General features: G+C 39.4%; 1 protein-coding gene across 1 annotated transcript; it reads right to left on the bottom strand.

The window, feature by feature from the left end:
• Positions 1 to 5,102: 5,102 nt before the first annotated feature.
• Positions 5,103 to 16,063, bottom strand: LOC145498101 (uncharacterized). The gene is made up of 7 exons (XM_081477979.1): positions 14,952 to 16,063; positions 10,244 to 10,284; positions 9,508 to 9,569; positions 8,216 to 8,498; positions 7,608 to 7,735; positions 6,947 to 7,008; positions 5,103 to 6,507 (listed from the first exon to the last, which is right to left on the bottom strand). Exons 1-7 carry the CDS (start codon positions 15,023 to 15,025, stop codon positions 6,369 to 6,371), a joined length of 789 nt encoding a protein of 262 aa, XP_081334105.1. The 5' UTR covers positions 15,026 to 16,063; the 3' UTR covers positions 5,103 to 6,368.
• Positions 16,064 to 17,831: the final 1,768 nt, after the last annotated feature.

The following is a 17,831-nucleotide window of genomic DNA, read 5'->3' as shown; positions in this document are numbered from 1 at the left end:
AAATGTCATACGCTGTAATCTAAGAATATTCTCAAGAATATTTTCAGCCTAAAATCGGCAGAAAGTAAGAACATTCAGCCTCGGCCGGAAAAACAATCTTTAAAACAATAGAGTGTATGTAGCCGTGTACTAAGTTAAGTATTGAGTTCCGTAATGTGGTGTCAGTTGAAACAGGTCACTTGAAAGAGATCACCAAGGACCTTTTCACGACAGTTTTTGTCAGACTTTTTAGATAACTCTAGATAAGTTTTCGTTTCCACTTCTTCTCCAAATTCTACTTGTTGTTGTTAAGGTGATACAGGTGCGTTCGCTGGGTTAGAATACATCTGCCCTAGATATAAACGCAAATTTGTGGGTGTCCTTCGGGAAAAAAAATTGTACGTGCGCCAGTTTCAATCAATCCCTAACAAACTATATATCAGAAGAAAGCTTAACAAGTGTAGTTTACGATTAAAAAAAAAAAAAATGTAATTTAAGCGAGTTTTTCTTTCAGAAAGTGTCAGGAGCCGGTAAGGCGTGAAACGACCGAGAGTTCCTCTACGACCGCATATTACAAAATTATACTCATTCCGAGAATTACTCAATTTATTTCAAAAAGATTTATTATCATATTTCATATCAGATGGATAACTTAATATACTTTTATCTTGCTGTGTTTTCTTAAAATGTCTGCCGAAGTTCTAATGACGATTAATTTATAGATGCGATGAAAAACCTACTCAAGGTTATTCCCCAGTATTGCATTGCGCATCCCTACTGCGCATAATTTCACGCGTGATTAGCGCGCGCATAAAGAAAATGGCGGCTTTTTCTTTACAGCTGGACCTCGCCATAGAGGTAAATCGTTATTTCCTCGCAAACGAGTATGGTGACCTATCATTTTTTTTCTGTTGTTTTGAATTGAGTAATAAATTTCTCTGCGTAAAATAAATATGGACTAATTCTCAATGTAGAACAAAAAGCAATCGTGAAGCCCTGTTAGGCGGGGGGGGGGGGGGGGGAGGTACCCATGTCCCCTGTCTGAAATTTGCCACCAGCCATGTCGGCATTTCGCAAGATTGCTATGTCGCCTGTCGGAATTTCGTCTCAGATGAGTTGTGGCGAGAAATTTGACCTTGTTCGATTGAAACAAAGCTACACGTATAACCAGTCCGTGATCGTTATCAGATTTGATAACCATGTGACGTCACAACATGGCGGCCATTTCAAAAACCGGGAATTTTCGTATTCACTTCGCTTTGCTCGTTATTTGTTCGATTATACTCGGGTAATTTACCCATAATTCTATTCGATAATTACCAGAAAAGAAGGAGCCTCACGTGTTTTGAAGATGGCGGTTGAAGACCAGCGTAAATGATGTAAAATGCTACTCGTAAAGTGAAACCGCGCTTGCAATTCTGCATCCAAACCAGGTATGTTTTTCATTTTGTCATTAGATTTAAGTTACTTGGAGATTTTTGTGAAAATCACAAAAAATATGTCGTTAATCTCCACGCCATATTCTTGGGATTTAACGTGTTTTTAGTGTTGTACACGATATATGAAAAAAATGCACGGGGTATTTTGATTTGCGATGTGTTGCTCGTAACGGCGGCCATATTTACAGCTGTAATTGATGTGTTCCTAGGTATTGAGATGGCGGATGCTGGTACCCATAGAATCAAAATGACACATCGTAATACCTTTCTTTATCAAAAAAAAAAAAAAAAAAAACCGACACAGTGCTTTCAAGTCTCACGGATTGAGCATGAGGCTCACGCAAACGAATTCAATCTTGCGCTCTCACGCTGAAACTATTATTGCTCATGCATTGAAGGTTCCTGGCCGTTTTAGTCAAGTACACATATAATTAAGTATCTCTTTGGATATATTTTACTCCTTTTACGCTTTGCACTTGCTTCGAACACTTTTCAGCAGTAGGAATTCCTATGCAGAGCTAGCATTTCTCCGGTCAGAGGGTTTAATGATTACTTTATGGTTACTTTTACTTGAAAGCGTCAACATTTCGACTTAGAATGAAGGAAAAGACTTCTTAGCTACTTCAATTTTTCAAAATTTTCTAAGGGGCTGGGGGCATGCTTTCTAAGGGCTTGGGCATGCTTTCGAGCGCTGAAATTGGTAACCTCCTAGGGGATGTGGGGGCATACTCCCCCCCGGGAAATTTTGACATTTAGACGCTTGGAATTGCTATTTTCAGCCTTTTTCCAGTCACTATTTGGACCTAAAGTACAATCGAACCTATGACTATTTTTACCATGTTTATGTTTAACAACCGTTCTTTAACTCAAAATCTCAACGGCCTCAATCAGGTAATCTCTCTATCTATAATCTTCCTTTGAATTTGGCGTTACCCTTACTTTCTGCTAAAGACGAGAAGACCTTGGTAGCTTTCCCATGTCTCTCTTTTCCTTCCACAATGCCATTTGTTGATAATACAACTTCATATTCTTTTAATGGTGACCCACTGATAAAAATATGAAGCAGACTTTCGAATATCTCTTTCCTTTTTCCTTCAGCGTGTTTTTAGGCGTTGTAGAGCACTGCTCACTCAGCTGAGAGTGAGAAAAATACTCAGCAATGACGGACTCGATTTATTCGACGTTGGACGCTTTAGCGCATATAAGAAAGCCTGGGTTTCACGACCCGTCGACATCGCGCGTGAGAGAGGAAAACACATTTAAAACTCTGGAAATGCATCTTCACTTCGACTCAGACGTTTAAAACAATCACTGCATTCTCAGTTCCGAAATTCATTGTCGGTCTATCTTGCCATTGGTACATGGTGTCACTTTCCCTATTTCGCTGGAGTAGTCTGCCGTTCGTCGCCAATTCATAGCTCTCATGTCGCCGTTTCAAGGCCATGTCGCTTGTCGGAATTTACCCCTAACAGGGTCTCAGTCGTCGGAAACGTGAATTTAGCAAGCAATCGTGTCTACAATCATGGTGCCATTATAAGGATTTATATGGGTATAAACAAGGTGCTGTTGCTCCTAAACGAACATGGGGACCCCTCATTTTTATTTCAAAATTTAAGTTCCTATAATTAAGCAATCAATAGGCAAAGTTTCACAAAAATCTCAGTGCAAGTGGAATGACCTTAATTTGTGGATACATTATTCATAATTTTAAATAAGCCGACACTGAAACAAGAACTGCAGCAACTTCCTATACAGCTGTTTTGTGAGAGGTTGTCCTAACCTCTTTCCCAGTGTCTCTCATCTTACCGCCCCCTTGGGCGAGCGAGGAGAGATCGCACGCCCCAGGAGGCGGTAAGATAAGAGACCCTGGTAACGTAGGCAGCGATGTCGAAAGGTATTATGGGTACTGGTGGGGGGGGGGGGGGTTGTAGAAGGAAACAGCACAAACACGTGTATTCCAGCTTCCTCCCTCCTTATTTCTAAATTGCTGTAGAAGAGGTGGATAATATAATAAGAAAGAGCAGTTATTTCTTTATAGAGCTAAATTTCTTCCATAGGGAACATGCGCGGTTTTCCGACTCCGTCTGTGAAAGTCACTGTCAGCGCGGGATCGAACGGAGGGAAGTTATGTTCGGGACATTGCTACTTGTCAAGAAAACAAAGATCCGCTGCTCCGCATCTCCCTGCATTTTCATGCCAAATAACTCATACCTTTTAAATTTTACTTGCGCGTTGCCAGACTTTAACTACAAGGCTAAGACAGTCTTGCGCCGTAGTTACACAAGAGCCTCAACTGACCTAAGAATGAACGAGTTTAAACTAAACTCGATTGGTCTGGAAGACGTCACTTGAAGAGGGGGCACTGGGATTTTCAGTTTAGCGGTTTTAGCTATTTTTTAGACCAGATTTTCGGTTTTTGTGGCGACAAATCTCGGTTTTTCGGTTTTGGTGTTCATTGCAGTGTGCGGATTTTCCCTTTTTTAGCATTTGGTTTTAGGTTTTTGTCAAAAATACTAGCGGGTTTATGGATTTGGCATCCAATGAGGTTTTTGGTTTTTCCTATTTGGGTCCCGGTTTTAAGAGCCGCAATTATGTGCATCCACTGGTCACATGTGACCGGTTGATTCAACGCACATTTCCATTGAATCTCCAAACCCCGCAAATGGAAATGTAAGGGTGCGTTCCGGGAAGCTGGGGTGATCTGGATCAGGATCAGTGATCCAAGATCACTCGGATCATGGTACATCAAAGATCCCGGTGAATCCACTCAGGTCACGGATTCATCGGCTACTTTGATGCCCCATGATCCGAGTGATCTTGGATCACTGATCCTGATCCAGATCATCCCAAACGAACGCGCCCGTAGATTAGGGATTTTCGATGGACGTTCCCCAGAACTATAGACATTGTGTTATGTTCTTGGGTTAGACACTTTACTCTCACAGTGCCTCTCTCCACCCAGGTGTATAAATGGGTACCGGCGAACTTAATGCTGGGGGTAACCCTGCGATGGACTAGCATCCCATCCAGGGGGGAGTAGAAATACTCCTAGTCGCTTCATGTTACAGAAACCGGGATAAGCTCCGGCCTGATGGGCCACTTGGCTCGTATGCAGACTTTACCTTTATAGGTATTTTACGAGGTTTTCGTATTCGATCGAATTGTTTGGCGGTTTAGGATGAATTTTTCTAAGAATTTGCGGGTTTCCAGACCCCAATGCCCCCCCTCCTTGAAGAGTTCCACTGCACTGTTCCTCTTGTCTTAAAAGTCGCACGATCAGTTTTCGTCCAATATGTCAAATGGAATATAAAAAAACTGAATGTTTTGAGCGGAATAATAGACTTTTGGACGTCAAAAGATATTAGGTTTAATTTGCAGCATTCGTCACGCAACGCTACTTCTCCCAGCCACCAGTTAGATAGAGAGCGACGACACCAGATATTGGCTGCGAAAGAGACTACAACATGGACATCACCGAAGGAGAACCCTAGTGAAAACATAGCTTCAAGTAAGGTTCAAACCTCACTGGCATGTTTGTTCAATTTTTACTTCTACATTTGGTAAGCGGGTCGGGGAAACATTTCCTATATCAGTTTGATTTTAATACATTCTGATCTGGTAGATGTAGCTCGATCCTTTATATATTTTTGCTAACCTTCTTTAAACAAGGAAACTGGGCAAAGAGATTTGTGGATGGGTTACGACAACATTATGTCCATATAAAGAGCCTACATCATAAATCTTTCCTTTGTATTTTCATGAATTCCTTCCGTTACACCGTCACGCAACTCTTCTCACTGGCCGGAGGAATCAGTGCAGCGTGAGGGTCGGAAATATATTAAATAACAATTGCTAAAGTGACGGTAGATTTCGACTTGAACAAAACTGATCAGTTTCACACACAGGTTGTGTTCAGAGCAAGCAAGGTAGTTATCTTCACTAGCCACGCTTGATTTCTTCGTAGGCAGTTTTCGGCGGGAAACGTGACCAAACTGGCTCAGGCATGAACAACGTCCCAGCGCGGAAAGGAGAGGGGTCTTTCCGAAGCTTCCCCCTTCCCGTATTTTTAACTCGTTGAAACCCCTGGCGTGGTTCCCTCTTTTTCTGTTGTTTTTCGCTTATGGCCATAACGCAACGTACAAATGATCTTATCCCTATTCTCCCCGTTAATCTCCCTGTTTCCACTATCTTGAAAACCCCACGGGTAGCCGTCGTTTACTCCCAGGTTCCCGACCCCTTGCACCCGCAGACGTCACGCAATTTTCCTGCCCCACGTTCGAGGAGGAGGAAGATTGCGTGACGAGCCCAAAAGAGCGTCTGCGCTGCGTAAGAGGCCACGCGCATGACGGCAAGGGATGAATGGACACCATTAATTGTTTACGTCTACCTGAGTTTTTATTACAAAAAATGATTTCGGTAGTCTAGCTACAATACAAATGGCTGATGGTCATATAAATGGATTCTTAATGATTTCGTTTGCAAATAAACTGGTGCTTACTTCAGCAAAAAATAGACATCAAGTGTTTCTCAACGGTACAAATCGTACGAGCACGATGATTCATTAGCCGACATCATCATTGATCAGACTCTTTCTCCGCTTTGCGGATCGTTCCTGAGTTCATTCAAAACTAATAAAAACGAATCGATAAAAATATAAGCCAAATAACTTTGCCTGTAAAGGCACTGGAGAAAAAATCTGCCAGCTAAAATGTTGCTGCTACGGGTGTATATATTTCGAGAACAAGACGTATTCTGTCAAAAATGTTTCCTGTTAATTAAATTTTAGGTGAATCTATGCAAACTATGATGACTATGTAATGAGACATTCTGATTTGAACTTTCATGCATTTTAAGTCCCCCCGTTCTATCTGAACACTGCTTCAGCTAGAAAATCAAACATTAAAAGTCACTAGGGACATTGATGAGGATGGCGAAACCCAGTTGCTACTCTTAGTTGCACGAGCAAGTGTTGATCGTGGCCACGTTCACTTGACGTCCTCCGATTGCCACATAGGACTGTACTTTAGTTGTGTTTTTGGAACACCTGATCTCCCGATGAATATGAAACGCCTTTGGGAATGTAAATGGCCTGTAAAAAAACAAAGGCTGTGAGCGTTCCGTGGTGACGTAAATTCCCAGCTTTAGAAACGAGAAGAGATCTGGCGAGAGTCTCATCTCGCAAAAGTCGCTTGTGAGATCGTTACTGGAACAATAAAGCTTCTCATCTTTTATTTTGTCCCTTTCCACAAGCCACTGCGAGATTATTTCTTTTATGAAAGCCAAAAGTTTTCATACCAAGTATAAAGTTCGTAATAGTCTTAATCTTAACTTCATTCTTGCTTTGGTTTTGTGTAACCGCCCTATCGTGGTTTTGCGCCTTGGCAATTTTAGAGGCAATATATTACTTTGCACTGCAAAACATGACTTCATAATCCGATGCAAAGAAACAGTTCTCCAATATGAATCCCATATATTTCTTATTATATTTGTTGGAATGACTGATCATCGGCCGATCTCAAGCTACTCACCAGTGACGTTTCTCCTGGATTGGACAGCGGTTGTTGTCGACACACTTACCCATATCGATGAGCTAACAAAAAAAATTAAGAAAACTGAGGTCAGCATCGCGAACAATTTCTCGACTGAATTGCAGTATTAGCGTGGACACAGTTGTAGCTGTGACAACGCGGAGCAATTTGGCGGCAAATAACCGGAAACCATGTTGTTGTGCTTTGTGTCATCAGCCTTAGGTTCAAACCCTAAGATAAAGCTAGCTATGTAGCTGAATAACAGTTAAGAAAAAAGTTTGTAAGGAAGCGAGCGCTCAAAGGCGTACTTCAATCTATTACTTGACAGGGAGCATACATTCTAGTTGCGTAGGATAAGAATATAAACGGAATGAAAAGAACGGATAGTTTACCTTTGTCTCCTGTTGTCATCTCTTACATGAACTAACACAGAAAAAAGCTACTCAAACAGAAAAAAGCAAAACACTAACACTCAACTCTTACTTAGGCCTTCGCGCTTTGCAAAATTTCCAGAAACCAAATTTCTAAAAATTTCTAGAACCAGCACAAACTGTTCGTAGAAATGAAAATTTACATTTTGATATAATCAAATCTTGACGAGTTATTTCCTGCCTCTTCCCATAGCATTTCTTGTTCGCCCGAGATATTTTTACATACACACCTTGGTCCGGACCGCGTTTTCGCCCTTGGCATCAGTGTACTGTTCAGGGAACGCTTCAAATGCTGACACTCGGTAACAGTAAGGTATCACGCATGAGCAGTCCTGGATGACTTCAATGCTTCGTTTACCTATGAGAACAGACAGTCTCCAGATCTTGTCACAAACGATTTTAATTAATGAAATGACATCTACGAGAGTTTGAATAGGGTGCAGCCTATGAACAGGCTCCTTATTGCGTTACAGGGATTGGTGGAGAGAGCTAGGCCAGAGTGGTCTGGGGAAAACGATTTGACTAATTCTTAGCTATCAGTTTAATTCATCCAGAGCTCATATACTCAGGCTTCACGTTTAAGTGCTTCAGTAAATAGCGGGAAAATGGTAACTAACTACTTTTTATTTCGAAGTAACAAAGTAGTTTTCTTCTAGCTTGACACCATTCTGGTCAAAAATGCTTCGGTATTGTTAGAAAAAATAAAATATTGATCGGGACAATTTGAGAATGAGTTCTACTCATTTGGGGTGGGTCTTTTTCATGCAAATCAAGCTCGCACAAAAGTTGCAGATAAATCAGGCTCCATTTTAAAATAGATTCAAGAGGCGCCTCTTACCATTGGGAGTGGACGGTGCGAATGTAGTGACTCTGGTTGCTTTGCAAGCCATCTTGTCTCGGCACAGTCCCTCGCATGCCCCGACATCAATAGTGCGGCGGTACATAGTGCCAGGGTAGTAGGTGACCATGCGCGGAAGCCGCTGACAGGTTGAAGGCACCTTCTGACAGGTCAGAACTCTTTCCATCTCCGCTATGAATGTGTGGTAGAGTAGAACGCGCTTCATAACTAGCGAACTTGGGACACAATCATTGCTTGGCTTTGTTATCGCTTGGTTTGGAGACTTAAAAAAAAGACATTTCGGAAAAACGCAGTTAAAAAAAGACTTTAAGCCATAAACCCTCCAGCAATTTTTATTTATTTTTATAGGCAACTATTTTTTGTAGCAGGTGCTTCTGAGATCAGAAAGATAGAAACCTCAAGAGATTAGCATGGAGTGCCTCTCCCTCTCTCCCTCAAGTCTCCATCTCTTGGCCGCTACATGAGATAATGGATAACTTCAAAACTAACTGGTTTACATTAAAAGTATAACACAAACAGCGGTGATAAACATTTTAAAAACATGCTTTTATGAACTTGACGTTTCGTATGCTAGTCAACATATATTTTCAAAAGTATGACCGTTACAATTTTTTTTGAAAAGCTATTTATTCTGTATCAATGGGGGTCTGGAACCTAGAAAGAAAACATCTGCAGTAGAAATTTAAGACGTTTCAAACGGAAACTGTCTGTAAAGTGAAACAATGGAAAAGCTTTTCTAATAAAGTAAAAGCTTTTCATTGCTGACATTGGCATTAAATGCTGGCTGCAACTCCTGAATAAACAAGGTCTCCTTAATCTTACAATGGTAGTCAGTTTTGCCGGACGTCAAAATGTCAAAATGGTCCCATTTGATGTTTTGACCAGTTGTTTTAACGTGATCAGCAATAGCAGAAGAGTGATCAAGTTTCAAGAGGGCCTAGAAACGTTCCGTTTCGCCGTCGTGAAGTCTTCGTTTCGTTTTCCCAATGTAAAAATCATTGCAGTCCCAGCAACTAGCTTTATAAATGACTTCCGATAATTGTGATCGGTTGAGACGGTCCTTGTATGGGAAGAAGGATTTGGTGCCCCGGGTGTTTTGAAAAATATAAACTTTGACATTAACAAAAGAGTAGAAACGATTTACACAAGATTTTAGACGCTTAGTAATATGATTTCTATGGAGACCTATGTAAGGTAATAAAATAATAAAATCTTTTTGGGGGACTGATGCTATGGGTTCATTTGGCTCGTTCTTGTTCTTGTTCAGATACCAAGTTATCTCGTGCTCTGCATTCGCCAACATCAACTTGTATCTCAGGTTCTGCTGTAATATCTAATATAATGAGAAAAGTAGGCAAAAGGGTGTTACAAGAGAGATACAAAAAGAAAGGGAAAAGCTAACAAAATTTAAACTTTGAACCCAGAAAATATAATTTAATTTTGAGTCCTAGATGTGATACGTTTGGGGTACAAGTATACAGTTGATGTTTGCTGCCATTTCATAGCAAATTCCGGCTCCCAAGACTACGGAGATTAAGAGAGCGTTGCCAAGCAACTAGTAGCGCCACTCTGTTAAAAACTCGACGGATGCCATTTTACAAGTTTCACGAAATTTATTTTAAGAAGAGAGCACAACCACTTTGCTATTAAACATGTTATGCTCTTGTGATGTTCGAAATAGCGAAGAAGGAACACAAAATTTCACAATAAAAGGTATGTAAGAATTTAAGAGCAGCCAAATTAAGTTAAACATCGTGAAAAGCTTAAGGCGGTTTTCAGTTGAGTATAGTAAAACCAAAACCAGTAATAACCCTGGCCAATCACAAAGGACACAGGCAAACCAGAGAACCAATCAAAACTCCAATATATGTAGCTGATGAGAAGCGCGGGAAAACGTGCGCGAGCGAGTCGCGATTGATTTTGGTTTTAGTTCTGACTGGATGACAAAGTGGCGCGACTTTTTAAGCCAATTAAAAAGCTGAACTGATTCATTTTTGGAACACTTACTATGATATCGAACCACGGAATACTTCTGCTGGCGATAGCACCTTTGCGTGAAACAACAAAACACAAAACAATTAGTCACACTTACTTCAAAAAAATTGATTAAATTTATGTTGTTACTCTCCTGTTAGGTTTTAAGCCAGTAAGAACATCCTCGCTACAAACCAATTAGTTAAACATTATTTCATTCCCAAAAGATTCCCATTAAAATTAGTTAAATTCAAGTTATTTTCCACACAAAAAGGACAAGAATCAATTCTTTGCGAGTTGAGGTGTTACTGTCCCATGCCAGTATATGTACAGTTTAAGTATCTCTGTATTTATCCATATTTGGGAAACCGCGTAAAACATTCCTGCATTCCTAGCTCGAGTCCTGGCATTGATATTAGTTTGTCTCACTTTCAGTAACATGCCGCACTTAAATTTTATAGCTCAACCGACAAATGCGTTTTTCGCTACCGTCAATCAAATGTTCGGCGGCTCCTCCCAGCTTCCGACTACTGCCGAACACTGTTTAAGCTGGGAGGAGCCGCCGAACATTTGATTGACGGTAGCGAAAAACGCATTTGTCGGTTGAGCTTTCAATTTTAGAGCCTGCATGTTATTGAAAGGCGCAGTAACTTCAGCGCGAATAATCTCCACTCTTACGAATGTGGATTTCGTTTTCGATGTCTCCTTACACGTACACGATTACAAAAAAAAAAAAAATGTTGCTCTAGTGAAATCAAAATGTTATTCCCTTTCCATTAACTATCGACTGGGACCTCACTAGCGATTCATAAATGATCAGACTCCAGGTTTATAATTACTTCTGTCGTATTGCACATTAGGGACCGGTCATTATTTATCGCCTGTAGGCGGGAGGATTTTTGGGGGATCATTGGATTTTTAGGGTGACAGAAGGGGGGGGGGGGGGTCAGTCATAACTGAGAGCCTAAAAGGGAGGATCACTAAGTGTCATATGCCCATACAGACTTGTTGGACGGCTATTTGACACTCTAAAAAGTAACTTTGCAGTCTCCAAACACTTGGGATGATTATGCTGGTTATGCTGGTTGCTGGTGTGTCAATCGACATCAGTCACAGGGCTCTCAGTGGAACGGCGGAATTCTACCGACTGTAAAATCGAATGTAGCCACCTGTTCCTCTCATTGAAATTTGTATACATGTAACAATAAATTAAGACTTGTAGATTGAGACGTTTCAAGAAGAAAATAGTATTTAATTAAAAAGGTGAAACAGCGCCACTTGCTACATCTAATTTTATGATCATAACCAACTCATTTTCCGTAACACTTTCCCCCTAAAATGCATGAAATCGCATCTTTGGCCACGTAAAATTTCAAAATTTTCTGGGGCATCATACCCCCAGACCCCGTACGCTGGTTGCCCCTTCTGGCGAATCGGGCCTCACTTTAATTTATGTCGCTTGTTATGCTTTATTGGACGCCTGTGAAAACTACTGTTAGAACCCTGATCAGATATCGGGAAGACACAAATCAAGAGACTGCACCATGGCGGCTTCATTAATTTGTAAGTCAACATCATGATTAGAAATATTACTGTCATATGACCGTTAAAAGCACTAAATATACATAGCAAAAGGTGTTTCTATTTTCGAAGACACTGAGCGGGGGATCATGAAATTTATTAATAGCTATGAGGGGGATTCTTCAATAAAATAACATTTAAATGGGGGATCAGCTAAATGTTACTGTCTTTAGCCGAAAATCCTCCGCCACCCACGGGCGATAAATAATGACCGGTCGAAAGTGATAATTTGTATAGAAAGGCTTTTTCATGGTTTAAGATAGTAAGCAAAACAATCTTTATTATTTCATTATTTCTTTTTCAAAGGTATAAAAAAACCACGCAAGTTACTGCGCAAAATAACAGACGCCCCATGCAAAAGAAAACCATTGCACGGCAAGTTGGCTCTTGAATGGTTTTCTTTGTCACGAAATGTTTAATTTGCTTTTTTGATCGAAAAACGCGTTTCACGCCGAGAAGCTGAATAGATTTTCATTGCAATTTAAAATAACAAAATTTCGACTTCTCATTTTAGTGAAGAAAATTCATATTTTGGTGAACAAACGTTTTCCTGTGTTTTCCACTTGGACCCCGTGTTTTCCACTAGACCCCTTGTTTTCTGCAACCCGGGACCCCGTACCCCGTTCCCCGGGACTCCAGCTCCGCGTTTTCCACATACCCCAAACTAACCATTTCTCCGGTGATGTTCTTGTGTCAATGGAATGGTGATCTTCGAGTATATATAAGATAAAATTTACATGTAATGGTGAAGGCATGCAATTACTTTTCCGAAATTATGGGCGCTTTCCATTCAACCAAAAATTCCGAAATTTTCGAAACGGAGACAAATGGTACAGAAATTTCCTGGGAAGGGTTCCAGAAAATCCGGAAATTGTTAAATTTCCGAAAAGCGAACCATTCAACCGAAAAATCCGGAAACTCCAAAATGAAAATCAAATGGAACAGAAATTTCCCAGATTTTTTTTTCGAACATTTAGGTATATTTCGCGAGGTTGTCCCCTTTTATCGGAAATTAGGTAAATCAGCAATTTTCTATTCAGCGCGAGTTCTTTTGGCCACGATCACCGTGATCATCCCATGCAAAGATGACGGGGACGCGTACTCGAAAATGGATTAGTATTTTACTTGCCACTTGTCTGTCGATAAATTCTAGCTAGAGCTAAATTCGTCAAGAAAACGTTTAATTCCAATAAAAACAATGCCCCGCGGTGTACTTGTTTGTTTTGCATAGGTTGGCTAAGAAATGTACAGAGATTTATAACGCGTGCAGAGGCGTTGTTCCACTCATTAAACCCTTTGTTTTGCGACGTTTTCGCTGCCGTTGTGGTTTGTATAAAGTCCCTGTTGTCATGGGCTATGAGAAGTCGCCGTATCGACGGATCAGTGTTCTGTGTGCTTCTATATTTGCAATTTAAACTTAGAAGTCACTGAATTGAAAAATTCCAAGCGCACAAAAGTACGGCTTATCGTTTTCCACTCTGGCGCATAAACCGGAAAATCCTGTTCCATTCGCCCCAGAAAATGTCCGGAAATTCACACCGCAATTTTTGGTCGAATGGAAAGCGCCCTACATTTGCATCTCCTTCAACTCAAACTCTGAATCTTTCGCTTCGCTGCGCGCCGCCGAAATCGTTTATGGCGGCATAGTACATTGAGGTGGGGTATAGTTTTGTTCAACCTCGGCAAAAAGATTTGTGGAACCAAGCCATTTTACCTTTCTCTACGTATTTTAACAAAACCAATGAACGCAACGGGACGCCTGCTTAAACATGTGATAGTAGAGCAATGAATCGTAAAATCACTACATTTAGTTTTCTGCCGCCCGGTTACCATACAAACTAACCATTTCTCCAGTGGCGTTCTTGTACCAGTGCCCATCTCAGTCCACGAACTATATGTAATACAAAATTTACATGTAATGGTAAAGGCAACTGCGGATATTCCCGACATTGTATTTACATATTCAACTCAAACTCGTAAAGACAACCGGAATCTTTGGCTTCCCGCATTTTATATACGCACGGCACTGTCGTAATCGTGTCATAATTAAAATAAATCATAATTCATGGGGAAGAGGAGAAATAAACTACATCTATAAATTTGCAACATATTTTCGAAATCTAACAGCGCGCTATTTTGGTTTTGGCCTGGAAAATTGTGAATACTCTTTTACTCTTTTTAGCAACTCTCCTTTTTTTTTTTTAACAAATTCGACGACCATAAATTAAATGCGGAGAAAGGAATTGTGTTTTTATTTTCATTTATATTATAGATAGGACACTGCGCTCGTTCTGATTGGTCAAAACCCCATGTTTTATCAGAATATAAAACACAGAAAAAGCGTGTTTTATTGTTTTTCGCCACATTACCTCTACATCATAAAGTAAATGAAGAAGCCTAAGCCGTGTATTAAACTGTGATAAAACACTCCGGACATTTGAGAACACTCGAGAAATGTAGAAAACACGAGCCGCAGGCGAGTGTTTTCTACATTTCCTTCGTGTTCTCAAATGCCCATTGTGCCGTTTTATCACAGTGTAATACACGGCTCAGGCTTCTTTATTCGCTAAATAAATGTCTCTAAAGGCGACTCGCTTTTATTAACAAACTGGTATGGTAAAAACGAAAACCTTAATCGTGGCTTTTGTAGCGAGGCTATTTTCCTAAAATTTAATCAGTGAACTCACTTAACTGGTATCTTATGTTTTTGACTCATAAATATTTCAGTACTCGCATTTTCCGTGAGTTGTGCAATAGACATTAGTTTCTCCACTTTTCCACTGCAATTTTTACGTTATTGCCGCGATTCGATGCAACAAAGCAGATAGTTCAAATCTGGGCAGTAACAAGACCAACAAAGAACTTTCGAAAACCAGCAAGTCGTACGGCCGTCGCTTCATTGGAATTAATCAGTCAAACGATAGGCTTACTTTGTAAGTTTAAATTTAGAACGACTTTGACACAGTAAAGACTGGTTCTCGCCATTATGTTTTAAAATCTCTCTATTGCAAAGTAAACTATCATAATTTTCGAGGCGCTGGCAGGTGGCACAGTTTGCGTTTTTCTTAGTTTTCTTTAATGTGATCAGACTCCAAAATGTTATGTTCTTTTCTCTGAAAGCGTTTAACGAGCTAGATTAAATGATAGTAATATTACCTACCCGGCTTTCGCCGTGCAGAAGGGAGAGAAGAGGAAAACAGCGGATATGATGATGAAAGTCAGCCGGGAGTCCATGTTTGCTCTTTGATCAAACGTACTGCCAGATAAGACCAGAATGAGAAAAAATTTACACTTCGCTGTATTTTATTGCTGCAGAATGCAGTGTCAGTGTTAACTAAGCCCCTCTTCAAATTAACAAACGGAGGGGGAAATATTTTGTTTTGTTTTGACGAAAATGAACTAAGTAAAGTTAATTTTTTTTCCTTACTCATTAAGGTCACTACACTACTAATTTTCTTTTTTTTTTTTTCTTTTTTCTTTTGCCTGGTAGGAGAGCTGTTGACATAGTGTGTTCCCATTTCGTAGTCAACTCACGAGTCGTTCTAACGAGAACAGCAATAACGAAATTATAAACTGGATTTGAATTCGAAAGTCGAAAAGACGTCAGATTTGATTTATTGTATGGAGAAGATGCTCAGGGATCTTTCCTCTCCCTTCTCTATCTCGATTTTTCGTTACTCGGTTTTTTTTTTTTGTTTTTTTTTAACAGGAAACACATATTCAGGGAGATAGAAATGTTATTGATAACGCTGATTACGGCTGGCGCCAACCCACCCTAGACAACTCTAATCCAGAAATAAATAGCTCTTAACACAAACCTTTATTCAAGCTAAACATTCTCTTTCAGCTGATAAAAAGATTGCCGAGATAACCATTTTACGTGCTGTATTCCGCCGTCTCAAGGTCTTTTGCACAGGTATCAGTTAATTTTTAATTTCCTAAAGGACAATGAAGAAAGCTGGAAGACCACAACAGTTGCTGCAGTTCTGCATGGTAAGATTTTTCAAATGGATAAAAGAAAAGATCGTAGTTTGTTGGGAATTCTGCATTTTCATCGCGTGTTAATAGAATTGTTAAACAATTTAACAAGCCTCGACCTTAGAGTTTACCCTTTTAATACGTTTACATTTTGGTGCCGACTAATGGGTATGGTACAGGAAACCAAAATTCAAGTAATGTCAAAATAAATAGTGCCCGCACACTTAATTTGGCTTTGTAGGAGGCGAAACAATTGAAAAGAGAGATAAACCAATTTGATAGTAATGCAGATAATGCAGGGTGCAAAAGGGTTGCATTAAAATGTGCCAAACAACGTCAGTATGAGCAATTTGTACCGGAAACCGAAAATCTGAAAAATGTAAATATTAGTGATACCATGGCGCCATTCTAAAGTGCCTGTTCAAGGCAGGAATGATATATTTTTTTCTCGTTTTAAAAAGTAATGTAATATTTAATATGGAACTATACAGCCAAAAAAAAAAAATGGCTAATTTGTTTTCTCTTTTTGCGATGTAACACAGTCAAGTGAATAGGCTATGTATCAGGATATTCTATTTATTTATTAATGTACTGTTGTACTCATAAAATAACGGTCCAGCGACAATATTTAAAATTAGATTTGTTTGTCAAACACTTAAGGCGAAATCCGATATAGGAAATCGAGCAATTTCAACTTTTAGTGGAAAAAAACCTTGTACCAGAATAATTTTAAGTATATTACAGTCCTTTTTGCATTTTCTAAAAGCTAAAGATATAAATACTTGCAGGAAATAACACCAAACACAATTTCCCATGGGAAGTCGACGAAATAAATTTCAAAGTTCAGAGAAATTGTGTAAACACAGGTAAAATTTCATCATCGGTTTCATTTCACCAGTTCTATCACTGAACTGTTTTATATGAACTTCAACATTTGTTTTCATTTGGTGTTGTTAGAAATGATTTCACAAGCATGTTAAGGCATGGCTTATATCCAGTGCAGAGCCCCCGCAAAGAGAAAAACGTTTTTGGTCTAAAGCAACGTTGTTTTTATCTCAGAGGGAGCCAAAAACGTACCACAAACAAAATTTGGCATCCTTAGCGTGCCCCTGTGATCAAATTCTCGATATCCATTTTTTTTTTTACATTTTCACACACAATAGGTGTTCCCTAGACGTCTTGTCAAATTTCAATCTGTTACGAACATTAGAAGTCACGTTTTTTGGACCGTTTATTTCCGAGAATTTAGGGCCGCTATTAATTTTCCATGCTCTAAGAATTTGAGTAAATGACGACATTTACTCAAAAATACAGCGCGGGTGGAAATTATAATAACAGTTAGTACAGCAATTTACATAAAGAATAACAAAAACTTTGGCTCTTTTACTCGTGCAATTTTCTACACTAATTGTTATTATAATTTCAACCCGTGCGGTATTTTTGAGCAAATGACGTCATTTACTCCAATCCTCAACCGAGCCTTGGAACAAGGAAAATTAATGGTGGCCGTAAATTCTCGGAAATAAAGGTCCAAAAAAACGTGAGTTCTAATGTTCGTAATAGAATGAAATTTGGCAAGATATCTACGAGACACCTATTGTGTACGAAAATGTAAAAAAATGGATATCGAGAAATTGATCATAGGGGCACTTAAAACTCCTTAAGTCACGTTATTCATGACGTCACAGGCTTGCTCAAGATTTCTAAAATAAGCCAAGAATAGTGAGCTATCACGAAAAACTAACCATAAGAAATTTTTAACCACTTACTAAGGTAACTATTTCTGTCCTGAATGGATGAACTCCTTAATTATTTAAGGCTATATATGGAAATACAGAATGTCACGTGATCTCTTTTACGTAATAACTTCTAAACTGGATATTTTAGTTGACTTCAGGACAGATTCTTGCAGGGGCCATTAGTACAATTATAAAAATATTACATTTGACAGTGATTGTATGTCATCTCGGTGGCCCATTTTCAGTTTTTTTTCCAAAAAAGAAAACAATTAATTATAGTCAGGTGACTTATTTTATCAAATTTTATTCGTCTTACAATATTA

This window comes from Orbicella franksi, chromosome 9 (assembly GCF_964199315.1).
Source record: "Orbicella franksi chromosome 9, jaOrbFran1.1, whole genome shotgun sequence".
Taxonomy (NCBI): Eukaryota; Metazoa; Cnidaria; class Anthozoa; order Scleractinia; family Merulinidae; genus Orbicella; species Orbicella franksi.
The sequence above is the reverse complement of the archived record's forward strand: the minus strand, read 5'-3'. Positions and strand labels throughout refer to the sequence as shown.